This window comes from Primulina huaijiensis, unplaced genomic scaffold, assembly GCF_012295235.1.
Source record: "Primulina huaijiensis isolate GDHJ02 unplaced genomic scaffold, ASM1229523v2 scaffold42603, whole genome shotgun sequence".
Classification (NCBI taxonomy): domain Eukaryota; kingdom Viridiplantae; phylum Streptophyta; class Magnoliopsida; order Lamiales; family Gesneriaceae; genus Primulina; species Primulina huaijiensis.
In genome coordinates, this window is record NW_027360238.1 from 1 (window position 1) to 20,532 (window position 20,532).

Below are 20,532 nucleotides of genomic sequence, written 5' to 3' on the forward strand. Positions count from 1 at the left end.
GGTGCAACTCTTGCTAGTGGAGAAGGTAAAGCAACTGGATCTAATTCATACAACCTAAGAAAAGCACCTCCATCCTACACTTATCGTTCCATTGACCCTTTCGTGTCGACCCTTCGGTTGAGAAATGGTGAAAACTGCTGTGAATTGTCCACTGATTGGAATGGTGAATTTCCAGGTTGGTTTGTATAAATGGTATTGATTATCAAGGACCAACACATTTGGTGTATTTTGTTTTGACCTTGCCCTTCTCTTTCCTTTTCACAGCATCTATTTTAACGGCTGACATGAAATATGGAAAGAAACATTTCATTGTGGATGAGAATAGGCGAGATACTTACGGGCAATTTCATCCCTTGCCTTATGGCAACGAACCACTTGTTTTGTCATCTTATATTGGAGATGTGAAGCGCTTGGTGCCGGTACGTATATGGACAAACTTGAAATTATCATGGCTATAATTGGTTTTGTTTTTGGCAAAATGCAATAAATAAGGCGGCGGCCGACGTTCGATTTATTTTTTGAATGAGACATTTTTTACTATTCATACTGTATTATTTTGCATGATTTATTAAATTAGTGGTATCACATCATTGATATTTAGTCTTTCTAAATGGTGGAAGACTTTTTAAATATTTAAATTGGCCCGCGGAGTTTTTTTTTGGTTTCGTTTCGTTTCTCACGAGTGGGAAGACACACTCTTGATTTTTGAAATTATTCTTTACTGAATTTAATGTCACGAAATTTGAAATGAGTTGGACTAAATAATTTTCAGGATTTCACTTATTAATTGTTGTTTTGGTAATTTCGCACGAGCTTACTATCCCACATTCTGGTTCAAAAATTCTGTAATTAAGTATTTGGACGGCTGCCGGGATGTTTTCCAGTAACACCTGTTTTGAACTTACAGGTCGGTCTTCATGACCCCCTTGCTTATGCAAGAAGTCTTGCTAGGTATTCTGCGAATCTTGGGCCTGTAGCCTGGAAAATTGCCTCAAAAAAAATCGAATCTGTGTTACCTGATGGGGTACAATATGGCCCTGGTTGGGTTGGTGAAGCACCTTCACACCCATCGCTTTTTTCATCTGAGAATCGGAGACCGTCGAATAATACTGATGGTGGCTCAAGAAAACCTGCAACACCCTCGACTTCCGACTTAAATTCTGCATTTGCTTCTAAAGGAATCGCTGAGGCTGTTCGGAAACTGAACAGCCAAAATGAACCATCTGTTCAGGGTGGTGATGCTTCTTCTCGGAGAGTGCAATTTCCGGCTCAACAGAAACCTCTTTATCATCCTCAAAGAAACGGCTTTTCTGGTATGCATGGATACCATTTATCTGCTGCAGGGGTCTCATTCCCTCCTCAAATGGTTAAAACCATTCCTGTAAATGTGGAGGCTAATTTACCAGAGAGTTGGGGTACTCTACCGGCTGAAAATCCCAAAGAACAAGGTAAAATCCCCGAATTACGTGCGGAAACTGAAACTTGGAATTCTGATAAACCATCTTGGCAGGAATTGCCAATGCAACAGTGGCGCAATCTTTCAGTTCCTCCGGACCTGAATTTAAGAGTTCCAGCTGTTTCTCCTAGTTCTAGTTTACAAATTGGTTCCCCAAAGCAGCAGCCAGACTTGGCATTACAGCTTTGAGTGCTATTGATTTTTCATTTTTGAAGGAATCTTGACATTTGGAACTGAATTTAGATTTTCTATTTGGAGCTGCAGATTGATGTAGTTTAGGGGACAGATGTACAGATCGTGTATAAAATTTTTCTTAGTTGAACTTGAAACGAAAGAATATTTAGTGTATTAATCATGGGAAACTTTGATACCGAGACATCATCGTTTGATCCAACAAAACCAAGTGAAGATTCTGTTTTATCAGAGTTGATTTCCCATGTTTTGTGACCAAACTGTACCATGCTCTTGTGGTGATAGATAATTTGTTTCCTGTTAAAATATTTTCTGTTTCTGGTACTGAATAGTCTTTTATAATTTTCATTTTCTATATTGTTAGTTTTATTAATATTTTGTATGTTTTGGTTTCTAAATTGTTCATAATCATCAATGAAGAGTTCAATATGCACAGAGAAGACATTTTTCCATATATATAGTTAGGGGAACTAGAAATGTTAAAACAGACCAGTGAGGCAGGCTGGTTTGTCATTTTTGTGGGTTAAATTATCAATTCAACCATCTATTTCTAGGTGATGTGGTGTGTTGACTCGATGGATCTAGTCAATTTTATGATTAATTTGGTAAATTGGGGCAAGCTAACCTACGATACATCGTAGTGTTAATCATTTTGAAAGGTTGAGAAATTGTCAATTCGACATATATATTTTATACAAGGGTTAATTACATTGATCTCCCTTGAAGTTTATCACAATTACAACAAGCTCCAAATAAATATGAAAAGAACAAATATCCCTTTAACATTTTTATATATACAACATATTACTCTCTCTATTAGGAAAAAGTAATAGTTTTTTTTTTACAATTCAAAATTCTCTATAACATTCCAATTTACCGTTTTATTAATATTATTTATACAAATTTAAATTTTAATGTTTTCATAATTGTTTTCTTGAGAAGTTTTCGCATTTTTAGTATTTGATTTACATAGAAAATATATTTAATCCAAAAACTCTAAAACATTCAAAATATACTCTTTTATTAATATTACTTATATAAACGGTAAATTTTAATACTTTCAAAATTATTTTTTAGATGTTTCACTTTAATTGTTTTTATTCGCATAATATTTTATTTTAATTTAAAATACAAAAATCTAATGGGTTTTCTATCATTTTAATTTGATTACATATATAATTTGATCATAATTATTTAGATTAAATATAAATTTNTTGATTTAAAATTACTATCAAATTTAAATGCATATTAATAAATTTTATTTTAGTAAAATTTTAATTTTAATTTTAAAATATGAAATGGTTATGTGTGTGTGTGTGTGTGTATATATATATATCTCGATAAAAGGTATCTTTTGAAAAAAAAAACATAAAGAATATTTTATATTAAGAAGCCACAACAAATAATCTTTTAATTAATTAAAATATATATATATTTAATTAACGCATGTATTAATTCCAAAATCCTATCATGTCCATTACTCCATACACTCTTAAATTATATTATATAATTTTTCTCCTTCAATTATACTCTCAGATCATCAATTAATTCGAAAAACTGTTCCATTTTCATTCAATATTTTTACTAATATGTCATACAAAATCAACTAAATTTAATTCTATCATTAATGCGCATGAACACTTGTCATTCAACCAAAGACTATAATTTGTGGTATCAGTGCAATTCAAATCATATAAATTAGAGTGATGCTACATGTACATCTATATTTGTACAACATAACAAATTCAATGCAAAAATTCAATTTGTCAAAATTTCACTATATAAGTAATACAAAATCTTGCGATATAACAGTAAAATCTCGCGATATAATGGTTGTAAATATCGCTATAACGATATATTGGTTGTACCTTTAGCATTATTTTATAAATTATATAACAATTCAAGCGTTACGTTTTGATTGTTTGCAGTCAACAATTTTCTTATCAATAATTGTACTCCTTGCAATAAATGAGAATCGAATATGTGACCTTAAGTCTGATACAATTTGTAGGATCGAGCGTTTGTCGTTTTACCAAATACTATAGCTGATAGTTATGATACAATTTAAATCTTGTAAATCGTTCAATAGCTCAAACATCACGTTTCGATTTTTCTATCAAATTTGAGAAATTATTGCACCCATACACACATTTAACTCAATTTATTCAATTTAATAAAATTTAATCTTTTAAAATATAAAACTCAAAATATTTAGAATGTGATTGATTTGAATATTAGTTAATGCCAATTATATGTGTTCTCACAATAATTTTAATCTTAATCAACATTTTTATTCACACAAATAAAATATAAGCTTATTAATATAGCCACGATCATGTGAATTTTTTTTTTTCCAATAAAACGTGAATTATATTTTAAGACGTTGCTCAACCAACACTCAAACACTCATTCAACAAACACCATATAATTAATCACATTTCATACCTAATATTTTTTTTATCATTCATATTACAAGTCGATATCGTTCTCATATCACATCCCAAATGTGTGACAGTTAGTTAAAAGAAACTCTTGTAACATTGCAAGATGCATGCTGGTTATTATTTGATATTGATAGCCAAGAGTTCCATTTAAAAAATTATATACATAGTGGATATTATTATCTTAAAGTTCTTGATTTTTTTCTTGACACTAAATTTCATATGATATGGTAATTTTATGAGACGTAATTTTTATCTTAACCGACTCATGAAAAATATAATATTTTATGTTAAAAAATATTATTTTTTATTTCAAATATGATACATATATATCATCTACTCTCTTCTGTCCATTTTTTTTAGGAAAATCAAATTCCATTGAATTTATATTAAATTACTGTCATAGTAAAATGGCCACCACATCATTAAATCCTCAGGGATTGTCACGTCAATGGCACATATAATTAGTTTGAATCCAATTAACTTAAGGATAAATCCATTTTCTGTCCTCGCCAAAGCGTTTAAATGCTAGCTGTGGAAGAGAGCGACCCGCAACAATCACTTTGAATTTTCCAAAATGGCCCACAAAATGCTCCAAATAACTGGTGAATCAAAATATTTTACTTGCGTTTTGATAGGAAATAATGTCTGCCAATCAGTAGGATCCAAGTGTCGCCTCAATAACACAGGATCTGCCACGATGGAAGCTCGGTAAGAAAGGCCACCTGTAGATGCTGATGCTGATGTTGATGTGTACGACCTGCCGACTGTTCCCTCTGAACCGTATCTCATTTCTTGACTCGGAGAAAATAAAGAAGGGATGGAATTATTATCGTTAAGGTGAGCGCTAAAAGAGGGGGTGGGATGGGTGGATGTAATGAAATATTGAGCTAAATATAGGGGGAAAAAAGGAAAAAGTCTTGTTTTCGGTTTTCTTAGAAGAAAAATCATGGGTCTTTCGTAATATTTTGTTCATGTCGCAGTTTGGAGTATTTTTACCTCAAAAGTTGCGATCTTTTGTGGTAGCGTATTATCGTATTTTCTTGGGGTAAGGTGGGTTTTGTGTTGGAATGTTAACCGTCGTTTGTTTTGAAATTTGAGGGGAGGAATCTATGTTAAAGTAATCGTTCATCTGGATTTGCGTTTCTTGAATTCTGTGAAAGGGGTGGGAGCATTTAATAATTCTCTCTCTTAAATAATATTGTATATTTTTCCCTGTTTTATCTTAATTTTTTCTTTGTGTTGATGGCTTCTTAATTTGGTCGATCAATATGGACTGTGGAGTTTGATTTAGGATAATTGAGGTGAAACTGTCTGTATACTGATATTCTTTATTTAGTTTGAAAAACTCAAACTTTGTGAGAGGAGAGAATTTATAAGGAGGAGGAGAGATCGGCGGGGAAAGAGATGAGTTGCTTTTCTTGCATGAGCCTTCGAACAGAGGATGTGACGGATTATGATGCAGATATGGCTCCAAGATCCAATGATGCTTCTGGTATTTTTTTTGTTTATTTGTTTTCTCAATCTTTTTTCGTTCTGAATTTCTATGCCTCTATTGCTTTCATGCAATGAGTTCGATTTTTACATGTACATTTATGTTTATTTAGTCTCTAGTGAATGCTTTGGAAAACATTTCATGGGAAAGGAAAGACAAATGTTTATTATGATACATATATGATGATAGTTACAATATCTAAAATTTGAATTTGGCATCTTGACACTCATCAAAAGGAAAGAAATACGATTTGCCTGATTTTTTGAAAATACAAGTTTCGTCCCACAAATTAATTGAATTAATCCGGAGACCCCCTTCTCTGCCCTCTTCAAACAAAATTTCGATTTGCCTTTGGTGACACTGTCGTTTATAATGATCTTCTTTGGGTCTTTTTTCTTCCGTTTTGGTTCTGTCGACTTCTTTAGAGAAAGGGAAGAAGGGAAACTCTGTGATGACGCCTAAAGGCAAGGAGAGCAATGAGCCAACAGGCAGTGTGGCGAGAAGCTTCGCGTTTAAGGAACTTGCCGCGGCCACTCAAAATTTCAGGGAAGCGAACTTGATTGGTGAAGGTGGTTTTGGAAGCGTATATAAAGGCCGTCTAGAATCTAGCATGGCAAGCTCTCCTTTTCTTCTGATTCTGAATTTGTTTAGCATAATGAATGATAAATCAATTCTTGGAAGTTGTTGAGAGAAATTTGCTTTTTACATTGCGGCACTGTCGATTATACTGCAAACTGTGCTCATTTTTTTTTTTTTGGAATTATGGTCAGATTGTTGCAGTGAAGCAACTTAACCTCGATGGCCTTCAAGGGAATCAAGAATTCATTGTGGAGGTTCTTATGTTAAGCTTGCTGCACCATTCAAACCTCGTGAATTTGATTGGGTATTGTGCTGATGGCGATCAGAGGCTCCTGGTTTATGAATATATGCCAATGGGTAGTCTTGAAAATCATCTATTTGGTAATCTATGATATATTTTTCATTTAAATTTCCTCCAGAGTCATTTAAGTTGTGGTTCTCTTGTTTTTGGGAAGTTAAGCATGTTTTATATCTATGGAGACAAAAGAATATCGAAGTTTTAGCTTGGTTATGAATGTGCGGTGTCATCAAATCAGTTTGAAGTTAATTAAAATGGCTTTAGACCATTTCTCAGGGATGTCGTGTCTTGCTTAGCCATAGATATGTTACTAATGTATATGTTCCATTTCGGTATCAGATCTAGAGCCCGGTCAAGAGCCTCTGAGTTGGAGCAAACGTCTGAAGATTGCTGTTGGTGCAGCTCATGGCCTTGAATATCTTCACTGCAGAGCAAATCCCCCCGTAATCTACCGTGACCTTAAATCTTCGAACATACTTTTGGACAACGACTTCAATGTGAAACTGTCTGATTTTGGACTTGCGAAACTTGGACCTGTTGGTGACAACACTCATGTTTCAACTCGAGTAATGGGAACCTATGGATATTGTGCCCCCGAGTATGCCATGAGTGGCAAACTGACTCTAAAATCTGATATCTACAGCTTCGGTGTTGTTCTGTTGGAGCTTATCACTGGACGCAAGGCTATTGACTGCACCAGGAAGCCAGGAGAGCAAAATCTGGTGGTGTGGGTGAGTTTGCATTTCACTGTCTATAATATAATGGGCACAAAAATTCTTCCTATTCTGGCATAATTCTATCTCAACTCTTGTAGACATAACACCGCTTACTCGTGTTATATTTACAGTCACGACAATATCTGAAGGACCGGAGGAAGTTCGTCGAGATGGTGGACCCTCTACTCGAAGGACGATTCTCGGTCCGGAGCCTGCACCATGCCGTTGCAATTACTTCAATGTGCCTCCAGGAACAAGCAAGTTTCCGCCCCCTTATCAGCGACATTGTCATGGCACTCGAGTACTTAGCTTCCCATGCAGGAAGATTTCACAATCGGACATCATCATCCCCATCTCAGCTGGATGTTAATCGTGATTCGAGAAGATAAAATCGCAAAACTGTGTCCTCATTTGGAACAGAACCACATGCAACTGATTCTGGGACCCTTCATGGAAATGATCTTTTATCCTTCCATTAGATAGAAAGCATGAGGTATAATCTGTTATCTTCGTGATGAACGAAGGCTATAGAATGAAGGAGGAGTTGTGTGAATCAATCTGATGACATATTTGAACTTGTTTCCAAATGCAGATATAGAGGGAATTATATAAACGGAGTTGCTGCTTGTCTTCTTCGGGTTCAGAAGAATTTGTTTGAGCTGTAACTCGTATTCGTCGGTTACTTCGGCTGTTTTGTTTTGTATTTGTACGTGTGGTATCTCATTTCGATTATTTCATGCTATTATAAGGATATTCAATGATTCAAAATTTTAAAATAATTATGGATCATTAGAGGTACTACCGTAATATCTCGTTACTTGACAGAAATGATGGGGATATTAACTTGGAAGATTTTTTGGATAAAATATAAATTTTATATTATAAGATCTACATGATAATATTAAGATAATGGATATATTTATTTTATACATTTTTTTTTTGTATATGAATAAGTTTACAATAGCAACATGAACATCAAAACAAGTCATATTTTAAGAAAGTTAGATAACTTTTTTTGAATAAATAAAAATGATAAAAATAAGCTTTCCTTAAACTTTTTTAGAGTAAAATCCATAAAAATATTTGTAATGAATAAATTTATTTTTGAATAATTATAATAATTCTCATCTACCAAATTTTCTATTGAAAACAACAAAAACGATAACTTTTAGTCGACGTATTTCTCACAAATGAAGGAAGTCGAAGTCATAATTATATCAGGTTTTAATTTGATATATTTTATATTATATTATATGCAATTGTTATTATTACTACAAAGTATAATAAAAAAGATAAATATTAATTTTTGCCAACTAAGACTTGTCATTCTGTTCAACATCAGATCAAACGCCAACACACAAATTCCATTCACACAATTTGTGCAAATCAGTGAATATTCAAAAAGTTGCTTTCTTTCCCAAGCTTATAAAGTGTACGTTCTTCTTCTCTCGGTATTCGTTCAAATTAACACTCAAGATGTTAGATTTTTCTTTTTAAAAAAAATTTGTCCGAACTTGATTTTTGGTTGAATCGTGATTGGATCTCTAATTTGGTAAGTAATTACTGATCTTTTACTGAATTGAGTGCGATCTGAGGAAAAATAGGGTTTTGAGGATTTTAGATCGGATGTTGGCAGCATTTTAACTGAGTTTGAAATCTCGTGATTTTATTCATGTAGTTTTCTCACTTGATTTTAGGTTAATTATGGAATGAATTGATGTGATTTGTGGTTATTCTTACTGTTCTATTGATGTCGAAAACTAGGCCCAATTAGATTTTTTTTTAAAAAAACAAAAAAAAAACTGTGGATTTGTTTGATAACCGAGGATTGGGTTGTGATCAAATGATGTTTACTTTCCGATACTTTTTATCAATGTCTATTTCATAATAAACAGCTTTAATTAATAAGAGAAATTTTCTTTTAGATTAAGTTGATGAAGAATCCAATAGTTGGCCTTTTGTTAATTCTAATGTTTCTTTGTGCAGGAATTTTGTAGGAGAAATCTTGGACTATTTGCAGATCTGTTTTAATAAGTAGCTTTATGGCCCTGACATGGTAATTTTGTATTAATTGCATATCCGAAAGGGGAAATTATCAGATGGCACCTGCAAGCAAAGCTGATCAGAAGGCTTCCGTTGACGCGGCTGCATGGATGTTTAATGTAGTCACTTCAGTAGGGATCATCATTGTCAACAAGGCATTAATGGCTACTTATGGCTTCAGCTTTGGTAATTTTCTTAGCTGGACTCAGAGAGAATCTTTACTTGCTGTTTGTGATATATTGGATAGATATGACCAGAGTTGCACTTTTACATGGTATAGTTTTAATTCCCTCGGTAACTTTTTAATTACATTGAGTGGGTTTTTAGGTTTTTAGATTAGATTTAGATTTTACCGTGTTCACCGTGCGAGAATGATTGTTAGAGTATGTTGGATACTTATTTTTCCTTTTTCTTTTTCATGACTATGTTCCATAAAGGATTTGATGGATGGAATTGTGTCCAGTCCTTCCCCATATATTTTCCATTTTCTTGGAATTTAGATTATTTTTCTAACTTGAATGCTGGAATTTCGATCCATGATGCTGACCTGATCTCTAAATAGTAGAAGTGTAGAACTACTAGCGTTGGAAAAAAAATCTCCTAGGAATTTTTTGATGTGTTTATTTTTCGTCAAGACATCGTTTGCTAATTAATCTCTTAGTGAGAATTTTAAAGCAATTTAAGCCGAAGAGTTCAACTTCTTGGTTTGAATGTTTCAATAGCGACACGTACTTAGACTGATCTTGGGCTAGCGTTATGCTCACACATTACTTTGAAAGATGAGCTAGCTTGATGAAATGGTATCTAAAAATGGTACTCGATTGTGATGTTTATATATGTGCTTGTGTGCAATGGCCATTACTTCTACCTTTGGAAATATTAATCGTGCTGGGATTAGATTGGAAGTTGTTATATAGAAATTCAGAGAAAATAAAAGACATAATTAATGTAATAAACGATTGATTATGATCCTTGGTGCCAGAGAATTGCTGAAGGATCGAGTAACCCATGTGATGATACTGACAATCTAAATTGGAAGTGAGAATAGTTTGATCCGGATAAAATAAAAGACAACTTATACTCTGTTGATGGTATTTTCGTGTAAAAAATTTGTGCTCGAAGTAAGAATATAATGACAAATTTGTTATATGTTTTGGTAGACTATTAGACTTCATGCAATTTTTTTCTATTGTTTTACTTTGGCACATTTCTTGTAATGTGAGTTTGACCATTTGATTAATACAATTCGTGCAGCTACAACTTTAACCGGCTTACATTTTGCTACAACAACTTTCATGACGTTGGTTCTTAGATGGCTGGGTTACATCCAAGCTTCTCATCTGCCCTATCCAGAGCTTCTGAAATTCATTCTGTTTGCAAATTTCTCTATTGTTGGGATGAATGTTAGTTTAATGTGGAATTCTGTGGGGTTCTACCAGGTAATTTTAGATGCTCTTTTCCTTTTTTCAAATGAAAGAAGAAAGAACGTGGAGACAATTTTACCTTTGTCTTCACTTTTTTTCTCTGTGATGCCAATGGTAATAATTTATCTTGTGTCAAAGCCAGATTGCAAAACTGAGTATGATCCCTGTTTCATGCTTACTGGAAGTCGTGTTTGACAAGATACGATATTCCAGAGACACAAAACTTAGCATCATGGTTGTGCTTCTTGGTGTTGCTGTCTGCACGGTTACAGATGTGAGCGTTAATACCAAAGGGTTTGTTGCTGCATTTATTGCAGTGTGGAGTACATCACTGCAACAATATGTAAGTTCTCCACCTGATAACCCAGGAAGTGTGAAACTTTCATTCAATAGTAGAAGAGCTTTATTAATTATCTCGACATGGCATGAAATTGGTTAAACTAAAAATGTGTGATTGATAACAAATACCTTGTGGCAGTGTAGAATTTCTGTGTGCTTTAATTTATTTATGACTACCCAGTTTTTATGTCAGTGCATTTGTTTCCGATTATATCCTTTCTTATTTGAATGGCATGTGTACTTATATCTGATGTTTTTCATGACAACAACATGATTATTGATAAATATTTTCAGTATGTTCATTTCCTTCAAAGGAAGTATTCCCTCAGTTCTTTCAATCTGCTGGGGCACACTGCTCCAGCGCAGGCTGGGACTCTACTGCTGTTGGGCCCCTTTCTGGATTATTGGTTGACAAACAAAAGAATTGATGCCTTCAACTTTAATTTACCGTCTGTGGTAAGTTCTCCAGAAGTTATTCTCATTAAATTTTTTTCTTTATACTATGGTGAAGTTTTGGCCTTATAGAAACAAAATTTGTTTTCATTTGTGCCAATTGCTCAGTACTCTAGAACTTTCTTATTTATCATCAAAGAGGTCGTCTTTTGTTTAACTTAAAAGCTGTCAAATGTCTGGAACTACGCCACTCGTGTTCCCCTCGTTTTTTGTATGCAGGCATTTTTAGTTGCATCGTGTACCATTGCGGTTGGAACAAATCTCAGCCAATTCATCTGCATCGGCAGATTCACAGCTGTTTCATTCCAAGTCCTTGGCCATATGAAAACCATCCTTGTACTGATCCTAGGGTTCTTATTTTTTGGAAAAGAGGGTCTTAATTTACACGTTGTTTTCGGCATGATCATTGCGGTTGTTGGAATGATCTGGTATGGAAATGCCTCGTCTAAACCTGGGGGTAAAGAACGACGCAGCCTTTCAATTTCAAGAAGTAGTCAGCAAAAACAGGGAGGTTTATTAGAGTCGTCTGAACCAGACGACAAGGTATAAGCATTTCTTCTGCAATTGATGCTTCACACATAAAGGATATAGATAGTCGCTACATCTTCGATTCTTTTCGATATGAGAAATGAGATTATATGTTAATAGAGTAATGGTGCTCGGAAAGGATTTGATCACTGTTTTGCATTAGCTCCTTGATCGTAATTTATAGTGAAAATTCTTTGATTATGTATGGAATTATGTATCTTTAATAGATTTCTCTGTTACAATCTAGTTTTATATGCAGTTGAATATTAACGAATAACTGTGTTGATGCACAATCAGTTCTGCAACTGCTACACATTTGAGTACGGATATCCCAGTTGTAATGTTACTTAACTGGATGGAATTCGAATGAAATTTGAACTGAGTTTGCATTTGCCAACCTAGCTGTGGAGTTCTATTCCTGCAGGAAACGAGGATTAGACCATTTTCCTATTTATTCTACTAATCGAACTGTACTTGATTAAACGTCCATCTTCCCAGATTGCTTCCTCAATGCCAGATGCAATGATGAAAGACTGAATGGTAAGATATCAGTCTCAGAATATTATAAATATAAATCTTATTTTAGGCTATTCATTGTCTTGAAACAATTTTGATTATCGTAGTCACCGCCATTGTGTTTCAAGATTATTATCATACCTGACCTGATACAGAGAAGAAGAATCCAAAATTAATTTTTATCAATAAAATTCAAACTGTGGAAATTCCTACATAAAAAACAATCAACTGTTGGCTTACGAAGGCATACGCTAACAAGTCCATGACAAAGCTGTTGAAAAACATTCCATTATGGATATTGATAAACAAAATAAGAACTTTCACTCCCCAGAATACAATATGATCTAGGAAGTACAGAGATAAAACTCCACTGCAAACTACAGAACCCCCGCACCCACCAAGTTTTGGGTACATTTGTTAAATCTTGATTAGTTAGAATTGATATTTCACTGTCCCCGTACATTTTCAAAGCTCAATTTTGATTTCTTCCAGCCTTTTGCCCACTTGAAGCATTGTTGGCCTTTGCTCCGTTTTTGGGTTCACAGAATCTTTTGCCACTTCATAAAATTGCGCAGTCATTTCATCAAATCTTTGCCCAAGAAATCCATTAGGAAACTGTCTTCCAAATCTGCTTCACACCATTAACTTCCTTTTATTAGCTCAAGTAGTACAAGTCCGAAGCAATACATATCCTTCTCATTATAACAGTCGAGCTGTAACAAGGACCCAAAACTTGTTATCAAACTGCTGCTCGAATCAACAGTTGCTTGGTTCATGAACTTTGCTTCCCAGAAATTGGAAGTCCTAGGCTCGAATTTATGATCTAGCAAGATGCAATTCAATTTTATGTTGCCATGGAGGATTCTGTCCATTCGCAACACCAATCGAAATCTTCACTCTCAATGGCCATTCCATGATGTTTCCCCCTCTTATGCTTTGATGTAGGCAATTGTAGAGAGTTCCATTCTGCATATACTTGTAAACCAAAAATCTTTCATCCTTTTCAATGCAGAACCCATCAGAGGTAACAAATTGGGATGCCGTTGTGTACCAAGAGACAATATCTCGGAGACAAATTTATCGTCTGAGTTTCTTGAAGAACAGAGCTTTTTGATGGCAAGGGAGCAGCCATTTGGAGTAGATGCTTTGTACATTATTCCATTTTTGCCAAAACCAACTACGCTTTCATTGCAAAAATTTGAAGTTAAGTTGGTCAGTTCTTGAAAGCTAATTCTTGTAACGTACTTCTCTATCTTTGATGCCTGCACACTAAAAGGATAACGTTAGTCACGGTTAAGTTACACGACATCAAATATAGACGTTTACTTACCATGGTTGGTTTTATCACTTTAGATCCTGAAATAGCGTCCTTCTTCCTTCTGCACATGCTAATCAACTTTGGCATCTTAGGAATGCCAAAGAATGAACAAAATGTTGTAACCAAAGTGAGAAATTGCCCAACCAATCCCGAAACTTTTAAAGAATACCTCAACAAATGAATCAACATCACCTATACCCTTATACGGACTCAATGGATTCCCACAAATCCCGGGATTGTAATCAAAATCAGCCCAAAAAAATGATTGCAAGAAAATGGGTAAGGCCCTGTCAGTCCATTGTGAGAGACATTAAATACCTTAAGACGAAATCGGACTCCCGAGCTGATTGTTGTTTATGTTTAAAACATTGAGATACTGACATCTTGCAATCTCTGGTGGGATTGTGCCAGAAAACTGATTGAAGGATAGATCAAGGATGTTACATACATCAACTTCTGCCAGATATCAGAGGAATGGGTCCAGATAAATTGTTTCCTGAAAGATCTAGATTTTTTACTAACTTTCACAGTGCTCGAGCCCTCGAGAAAACTGACCTGTAAGCCTCATGTCCAAAAGTTTTATTGCAAGGACTTTATTTTCATCATCGTGCCAGCACTGGACTCCTATAAATCGATAGATATATATATCTCCTGGGCGAATTTGATTGAAATTCCATGATCTTTTTAAGTAACCAAATGGATCTTGAATTGAGTCTTTCATCGATGTCAAACACGTGATTTCTGAGTCATCTCCAACGCCAATGACCGCGAAAATGTTCAGCAACAATATCAGACGTGTTGATTCCAATAAAATTTCCCATGCTAAGCACCATTTTTTTTTCCATTCAGAATGAATGGGTACTGAGTATTGATGAAAACAAGCTATCTCACAATGAATAAATATTGATCATGCAGTAATATCAGTGTGCAATAACGGTGCCGCCGCCACTTGTTTGCTTCCTCCAGATATTTAATTTTCATTAGTTATATTTTGTTCAACTATATGCATTAGTAGTTAATTTAATTATCGTTAGAATATTTTGTTTCCTCAAAATTATTAGTTGTGCCATTTATTCAACAAGCAACTCACTTAAACACTTCCAATCATATCATCATTATAACAAAATTGTGTGATTAAATAAATGCATTTATTGAAATTAAATTAATTTCTATTATTAACTATTTTTTTTTTAAAAAAAAACATTGTAAGAATAGGTCATATTATTAACATAATATTATTTTCACATGAAGATTCTATATAGTATACAAAAAAACATTGTAAGAATAGGTCATATTATTAACAAAAGTGACATAAAATAATATTATTTTCACATGAAGATTCTATATAGTATACACACACACACACTAAATTCAAGAACAATGTTACAAATTACTACAGTGACGCACTTTTAAAAATTTACTAATACACATACAAATCCACATATATACATATATACATGTAAGGATTAATGATTTAATTTTTAAATAATTAAATTTATTTACTAATATAAGTTTTAAAAAATATTTCAAACTGAATATGTTACCTATGTCAATTAATTGTTAGTTAAAAAAAATAAATAGAAAATAATATGTTATAATTAGGTACCCAAAATCTATAGAATACTATTAAAAAAAGTTTACAAAATACTACAAAATTCTGTGAATGTTTAGCATTTCAAATGTTTATAGAAATTTTTTATTTAAAAATTAGTATTTTTTCAATTGTTTTTTAATAAAAAATTAGATGGGCTAATCCGCAGCCCAAGACAAGTTGGGCTGAGTTGGCGGTTGCGGGCTGACCACATCGTCAACTCGTTTTGACATCCCTGCTCATACAATAGAATATCCCGGTATTCTGAGTGACCCAAATAATCAAATTATGGTGATTGGAGGTTTGGAGCCAATGCTTCCTTTGTGTATTGGTGAGGTGTTGGTAAGTGTGAGACATTGAGACCTTTTTTGGTTAGAGTCCGATCGAAGTTAGTACCCATCGAAGTCGAGTTTACTGCTTTACACATTAACTACCTGCAAATAAAAGAGTGCTAACAATTTTCCGATAATACCATAAACATATATAGAGTGAATATCGACATCAGTCACAAGCCTTCCATATACTTATTCTTCATCTTACATTTCTATAACTGATGACAAGAGATGGAAATATACATACACAGCGGAAAGCAATTTTCCGAGAGACTAACCACTTGAGATAAAACCTCAGCTGCGGATGCATAAAGAATAAAAGTGCGCGATTGTAGCAAACAGGGCTCCATCACTCGATGATACTCCATTGGACACCCTGTCCACAGGTTTCACCGGTTAGACATTATCAACGCCCCCGATATGATGCATCCTGATTCAGCAATAACATTAATTATTCATCATCAATCTGATAACTACCAAGTTCTCTAAAAACTTGGCATAAATTGATCATTGCAACAACAGAATCAAATAATAAGAGACTGATAAAATATTAAGTTAGTCTCTCTAGTTTTATCATAAGAGCTCTCTTGCTGCTGTATCGAGTAAAAGTCTCAAGAGTAACTGTAGTTTAATCATAACCAAGCCCAAACTACAGCATTAACATGTTAAAAATTTATGAAAACTTCCACATTGTGCTTTATCAGTTAAGTTTTTCACCAATGACTTGAACTACCAACTCGTGTACATAGACGAAAATCAAGACTTCTGTCCAAGTTTTCCTCAGAATTGCAGCTACCTACCTCTCCTGATTGTAGCCATCTCATTGCACTACCGGGTCCAATGTCCGTGACGATATCCTGTTCTTCGATTTCCGCATCAGTAAAAGTGAGTGCTCGCTGCAATTTCCTTGGGGAGAATACTTCGACCTCAACCAAGAAAGTGGCAGACACAGGACGGTGGTCAGATAGTTTTAGTTCAGATCTCCTGTAGCTGAGTTGCCTCATTCCTGTTCCAAAAGTTAGGATGCGATCACACCTGAACAAAATGGAAATACAAGACAATTTAAGGAGCATATTTTTTAAAACAATTTTTTGTAAAGCAAGAAAGTTTAAGCTTTGCGAGATTCTGGTTATGAGAAATAATTTCTAAAACATGTATACAGAGACAGCGAAGGAAAAGAAAGAGAGAGAGAAAGGAAAAACCCAGAGACGGACTATATTTCCATTGCAAGAAAGTTCTTGATAAAAGATAACAAAAAAAATTCACGTGGTTAAGGATGAAAAGTCAGAGAGAGAGGGAATTTTTCGAAGCTGGAGGTTCGAGCTAATTCTAAAGATTAATGCCCAACAGACCCATAAATAGGTTCTCGGATGTTTTGTTTAGATTGGAAAAAGGTAAAACACATACCATGCTGGAGTTCGCCTCCCAGTCCTAGGATCCTCTCCACAGTAAGATTCAGAATTCAATTCATATTTGTAAGTTGGAGCAAAGTTCAATGTACCTTCGGACCATCCATCAAATGCACGACCTTTCCTAAATTCTTTGCAAAGCTGCAAACGGAGGAGATTGTTGGTACATCAGGAGAAACATCCAAATAAGTCGATGCAACAAATCAATGTCAGAAGATAGCCAAAAAATGGACCTAAAACATGCCATAGTTGTCGATATTGATCAAAGTATGTCACTAAATAAAACAGTTTGACTGACATTCTCAACACTATCATATTCATTCTTATTCAGAATTCTTGTTGCTAAATTTGGCGTGAGTTAAATGAATTAGTGCTTATGCTTGCAGTTGAATTCTTTGGGAATATAAAAAAATTTCAGAGGCTTCAGAAAAGAAGGTCCAGTTCTAAACTTAGTCATTCATTGTTAGCTACTGGGGCTTATTTATGCACAATGGAACAGGATTTTGATCTAGATGCTGATAAGATATGTAGCTGCATAAATCGCTAATTGGCGGCTGTTGTATGATTCAAAATTTTTCTAAAGTGCAATTTTTTCCGTTTTGTCTTTGTAGCTTATCTACAGGAGCATGTCATGCGATTCATTATTACCTTTATGCATATGCAAGCAGGTACATGGTATCACGCTGACTAGGAGATGCAATGTCTTTCAAATTGACAAGAAAGGAAAATATTTCAAGCAATGCATAAAAAATTCATCACAATAGCACTTGTAGATGAAAAAAACAAAATTGAATAGGTGACAAAGAAACAAGAACACATCTACATTCACCTGATCCGACTCAATTAACTTGGACCAGTTCTTTTGGGATATTAGCTTTCTTGTTTGATCATAAGACAAATCGATACGGTAGTTTAGGTCACCAAGCCAGATTACTCTCCTGAAACCAGATGAAATTTGCCACCATTCACATTTAAAATGCTACAATATAGCAAGCAGAAAATACGAAAATACTCCAACTTGTTTCTGTTTCAGATATAAATACTTTGAGAGGAACAACAGATGGAAAAGGAAAATATTAAGCAATCATTCATACAAGTAAATTCACTGTCACAATAGGAAGATAAGTTTTTGCACAGCTATCATTTTACTGTTATATTAAATGAACTGATTAGAACCCAAAATATGAATATCTCTGAATAACCTTATAGGAAAAATCAGCAAATGAAAGAGTTTTCCCACTAAATAACATATATATTAATAGCAGATAGTGCGACCCAAGAGTACTCGTGGTGGATTTAACACCTCCAAATAGCCCAAATGAATTTTTGATGAGCCAGCCAAGGATTTCTCCCTGGACAACATCAAAACATTTTGATTGTGAGAATTAAATAAAATGCATGCTTAGTGCACCCTTTCATTAATCAACACCAAAAGATACAAGTAAGAAACAAATTCAATGATTTCAAGTAGATCATGAATTAGTTACCCACAAACTCGAGAAGTAAAATATTGTGATTTAGTTAAAAGAAAATTTTCCGATTAAGGTAAAAGAAAATTTCCTGCAAAATTTATCCTGAGTTATTTTCACATATAGAGAGGGGTGACAATTGTAAGAGAAATTATTAGAGTTTGAACCATATGGAGTTTATAGTCATTCATTATTGAACCATCAAACATGTAAATCCTCTGTTCTGTTGTGTTGTGTTATCTCTCAAGTCACCACTATTATATCCGATTCATTGTTTATACACATCATATGTCATTCGAAAGAAAAATGAGCAGATGTTCCTTGTCATATATAAATTATTGACTAAAAGTGAGAAGGGGAGAAAAGCAACTGATATAGGAACTGGTGAACTAACTCATGGTCGTAGATACTTTTATGAAAGCCAACTGAAAAGATTGAACTAAATTTTGTACGCCTACGTATCTCCAGAACATCAGCATTTCTTTTAACCGCATCAACCTCTCTCTCGCCTGATGTCAAATGACTGCAGACAAAACAGAAGATTGTCTGATATATAGACATGCTAACTGATATGGATCCCTGAAAGAAACAAGAACATTCATCATATTTACAGAACTGAGAATGGCTTTAGTGTTGCATAAAGTAGCAGAGATAAAGAATAGTGTCATGTTTTCAGTATCATTAATTTTCCCTGATCTTCAAAGTATACATCGAGGGATCTCATGAAGACCAACTCTGTAAACAATATCATAGACTGATTTATTTAGGTATTTTATTTTGTGTGAATTTCCATTCTTGTTAGTTTATGGACTTTAAATAAAGAGGTACTCAAATAAATATATGATTTGGTAGTTAATAATCCAGAACTTCCACACGAGAATTATAATCCTTAAGGAAATGCTATGTTTAAGTGGATTTTCCATCCAAAAACGAAATCCTACGCAATGATTATTTTTAATTTATCCAAACCTATTTCTCATTCCTAAAGAAATCAAATATTATTACCTCATTTTCCCAAAAGTGTAAAGGGAAGGGAGTCTGATGCCAGATTATTTACTCTGTGTTCTATAGATGGCATATTGATGAAGACAAATATGATTACTACTCAGACACAAACAGACAATGGATGCGTGTCTTGTGGTTTCAATTCAAACAATGATAATCAGTTGCAAGAACAGGAACAATTTCAAATTATTGTTCTTTCAAAGAATAGTGTAAAGACAACTAAACAAAAAAGTGTATACCAAAATGCAACCAAGTTTTGGAAAAACAAACAAACCTTATTACCAATGTAGCCCATAACACCAACTCCAACAGTTGACACACTCACATTTTGTATATGCCTTCTCAAGCTCCGGCGGACCCATATAGTAATAAAAACTCCAACCATTTGCTTGCTTAATATCCTGACATATGGGGGCCTTCTTTTTCGATTTAGTAAATGTTCAAGGTCAAGTTCCGCAAGAGAAGCTATATCAGATCGTATTCTATTTCCGGGCATCATGTTTGATTTAAAAGAATTGTATGTTCTGAATGATTTGGAGGCTTTGAGAGATACATGAGATTTCATGGAACTTGATCTCTCGAAAACATGTGGAGCTAAAATATGTAGAGGTCGCTCTGGCCAGCTTAAGCCTATCCTTTCTGTCCCACTAAGTGTTTTGGTTAATTTCTTGGTATACTGGGTACTTGGGGCTTCCTCTTTTTCCTCGGAATTCTCTGTTTTTAAGCAGTTCAATCTGTCCAACCTCTTTGAAGAAGAAGATTCTCGACACAACTCCTTTTCAACTGAATTTCCAAAGCTATCATTGTAATTTGAGCTACAGGACTCAACATCAAGCAACTTCTCTCTGACCTTTCCATCCTTGATTTCATCAAATCCGCTTGCTTCTTCATTCACAGGATAAATTTCCTCCTCAATGTCACTGTCAGA

General features: G+C 34.2%; 4 protein-coding genes and 1 pseudogene across 5 annotated transcripts; 3 read left to right on the forward strand and 2 right to left on the reverse strand.

The window, feature by feature from the left end:
• Positions 1-6: 6 nt before the first annotated feature.
• On the forward strand, positions 7-2,030 carry LOC140969724 (uncharacterized). The gene is made up of 3 exons (XM_073431159.1): positions 7-175; positions 265-419; positions 908-2,030. The coding sequence occupies exons 2-3, from the start codon at positions 285-287 to the stop codon at positions 1,643-1,645; spliced, it is 873 nt and encodes a 290-aa protein (XP_073287260.1). The 5' UTR covers positions 7-175; positions 265-284; the 3' UTR covers positions 1,646-2,030.
• Positions 2,031-4,679: 2,649 nt separating this feature from the next.
• Positions 4,680-7,914, forward strand: LOC140969726 (probable serine/threonine-protein kinase PBL21). Its single transcript, XM_073431160.1, has 7 exons — positions 4,680-5,137; positions 5,429-5,584; positions 6,010-6,197; positions 6,355-6,544; positions 6,801-7,192; positions 7,309-7,670; positions 7,770-7,914. The coding sequence occupies exons 2-6, from the start codon at positions 5,497-5,499 to the stop codon at positions 7,564-7,566; spliced, it is 1,116 nt and encodes a 371-aa protein (XP_073287261.1). The 5' UTR covers positions 4,680-5,137; positions 5,429-5,496; the 3' UTR covers positions 7,567-7,670; positions 7,770-7,914.
• A 543-nt stretch (positions 7,915-8,457) lies between these two features.
• On the forward strand, positions 8,458-12,355 carry LOC140969728 (UDP-rhamnose/UDP-galactose transporter 6). Of its 2 annotated transcripts, none has more exons than XM_073431162.1 (6): positions 8,458-8,609; positions 9,164-9,406; positions 10,475-10,659; positions 10,787-10,987; positions 11,278-11,439; positions 11,656-12,355. In XM_073431162.1, the coding sequence occupies exons 2-6, from the start codon at positions 9,277-9,279 to the stop codon at positions 11,983-11,985; spliced, it is 1,008 nt and encodes a 335-aa protein (XP_073287263.1). In that variant the 5' UTR covers positions 8,458-8,609; positions 9,164-9,276; the 3' UTR covers positions 11,986-12,355. The 2 variants fall into 2 exon arrangements, with proteins under 2 accessions (XP_073287263.1, XP_073287264.1); XM_073431163.1 differs by having other exon boundaries at positions 8,596-8,729.
• Positions 12,356-12,762: 407 nt separating this feature from the next.
• On the reverse strand, positions 12,763-13,964 carry LOC140969729 (probable inactive receptor kinase At1g27190; annotated as a pseudogene).
• A 1,870-nt stretch (positions 13,965-15,834) lies between these two features.
• Positions 15,835-20,526, reverse strand: LOC140969727 (type IV inositol polyphosphate 5-phosphatase 3-like; the record flags this gene model as incomplete). Its single annotated transcript, XM_073431161.1, has 6 exons — positions 15,835-16,151; positions 16,522-16,756; positions 17,129-17,271; positions 17,960-18,068; positions 18,994-19,178; positions 19,879-20,526. Coding segments are annotated over 6 exons (1,344 nt in total), but the record flags the coding sequence as incomplete, so codon positions are not given.
• Positions 20,527-20,532: the final 6 nt, after the last annotated feature.

What these genes read in the sequence shown, in the direction of transcription:
- LOC140969724 (XM_073431159.1), top strand. Translation starts at nt 285, where the DNA reads ATGAAATATGGAAAGAAACATTTCATTGTGGATGAGAATAGGCGAGAT. An exon ending in ATGTGAAGCGCTTGGTGCCG is followed by an intron (nt 420 to 907) that starts GTACGTATATGG and finishes TTGAACTTACAG; the next exon opens with GTCGGTCTTCATGACCCCCT.
- LOC140969726 (XM_073431160.1), top strand. Translation starts at nt 5,497, where the DNA reads ATGAGTTGCTTTTCTTGCATGAGCCTTCGAACAGAGGATGTGACGGAT. An exon ending in GCCGTCTAGAATCTAGCATG is followed by an intron (nt 6,198 to 6,354) that starts GCAAGCTCTCCT and finishes AATTATGGTCAG; the next exon opens with ATTGTTGCAGTGAAGCAACT. An exon ending in AGCAAAATCTGGTGGTGTGG is followed by an intron (nt 7,193 to 7,308) that starts GTGAGTTTGCAT and finishes TTATATTTACAG; the next exon opens with TCACGACAATATCTGAAGGA.
- LOC140969728 (XM_073431162.1), top strand. Translation starts at nt 9,277, where the DNA reads ATGGCACCTGCAAGCAAAGCTGATCAGAAGGCTTCCGTTGACGCGGCT. An exon ending in TACTTATGGCTTCAGCTTTG is followed by an intron (nt 9,407 to 10,474) that starts GTAATTTTCTTA and finishes CAATTCGTGCAG; the next exon opens with CTACAACTTTAACCGGCTTA. An exon ending in GTACATCACTGCAACAATAT is followed by an intron (nt 10,988 to 11,277) that starts GTAAGTTCTCCA and finishes AAATATTTTCAG; the next exon opens with TATGTTCATTTCCTTCAAAG.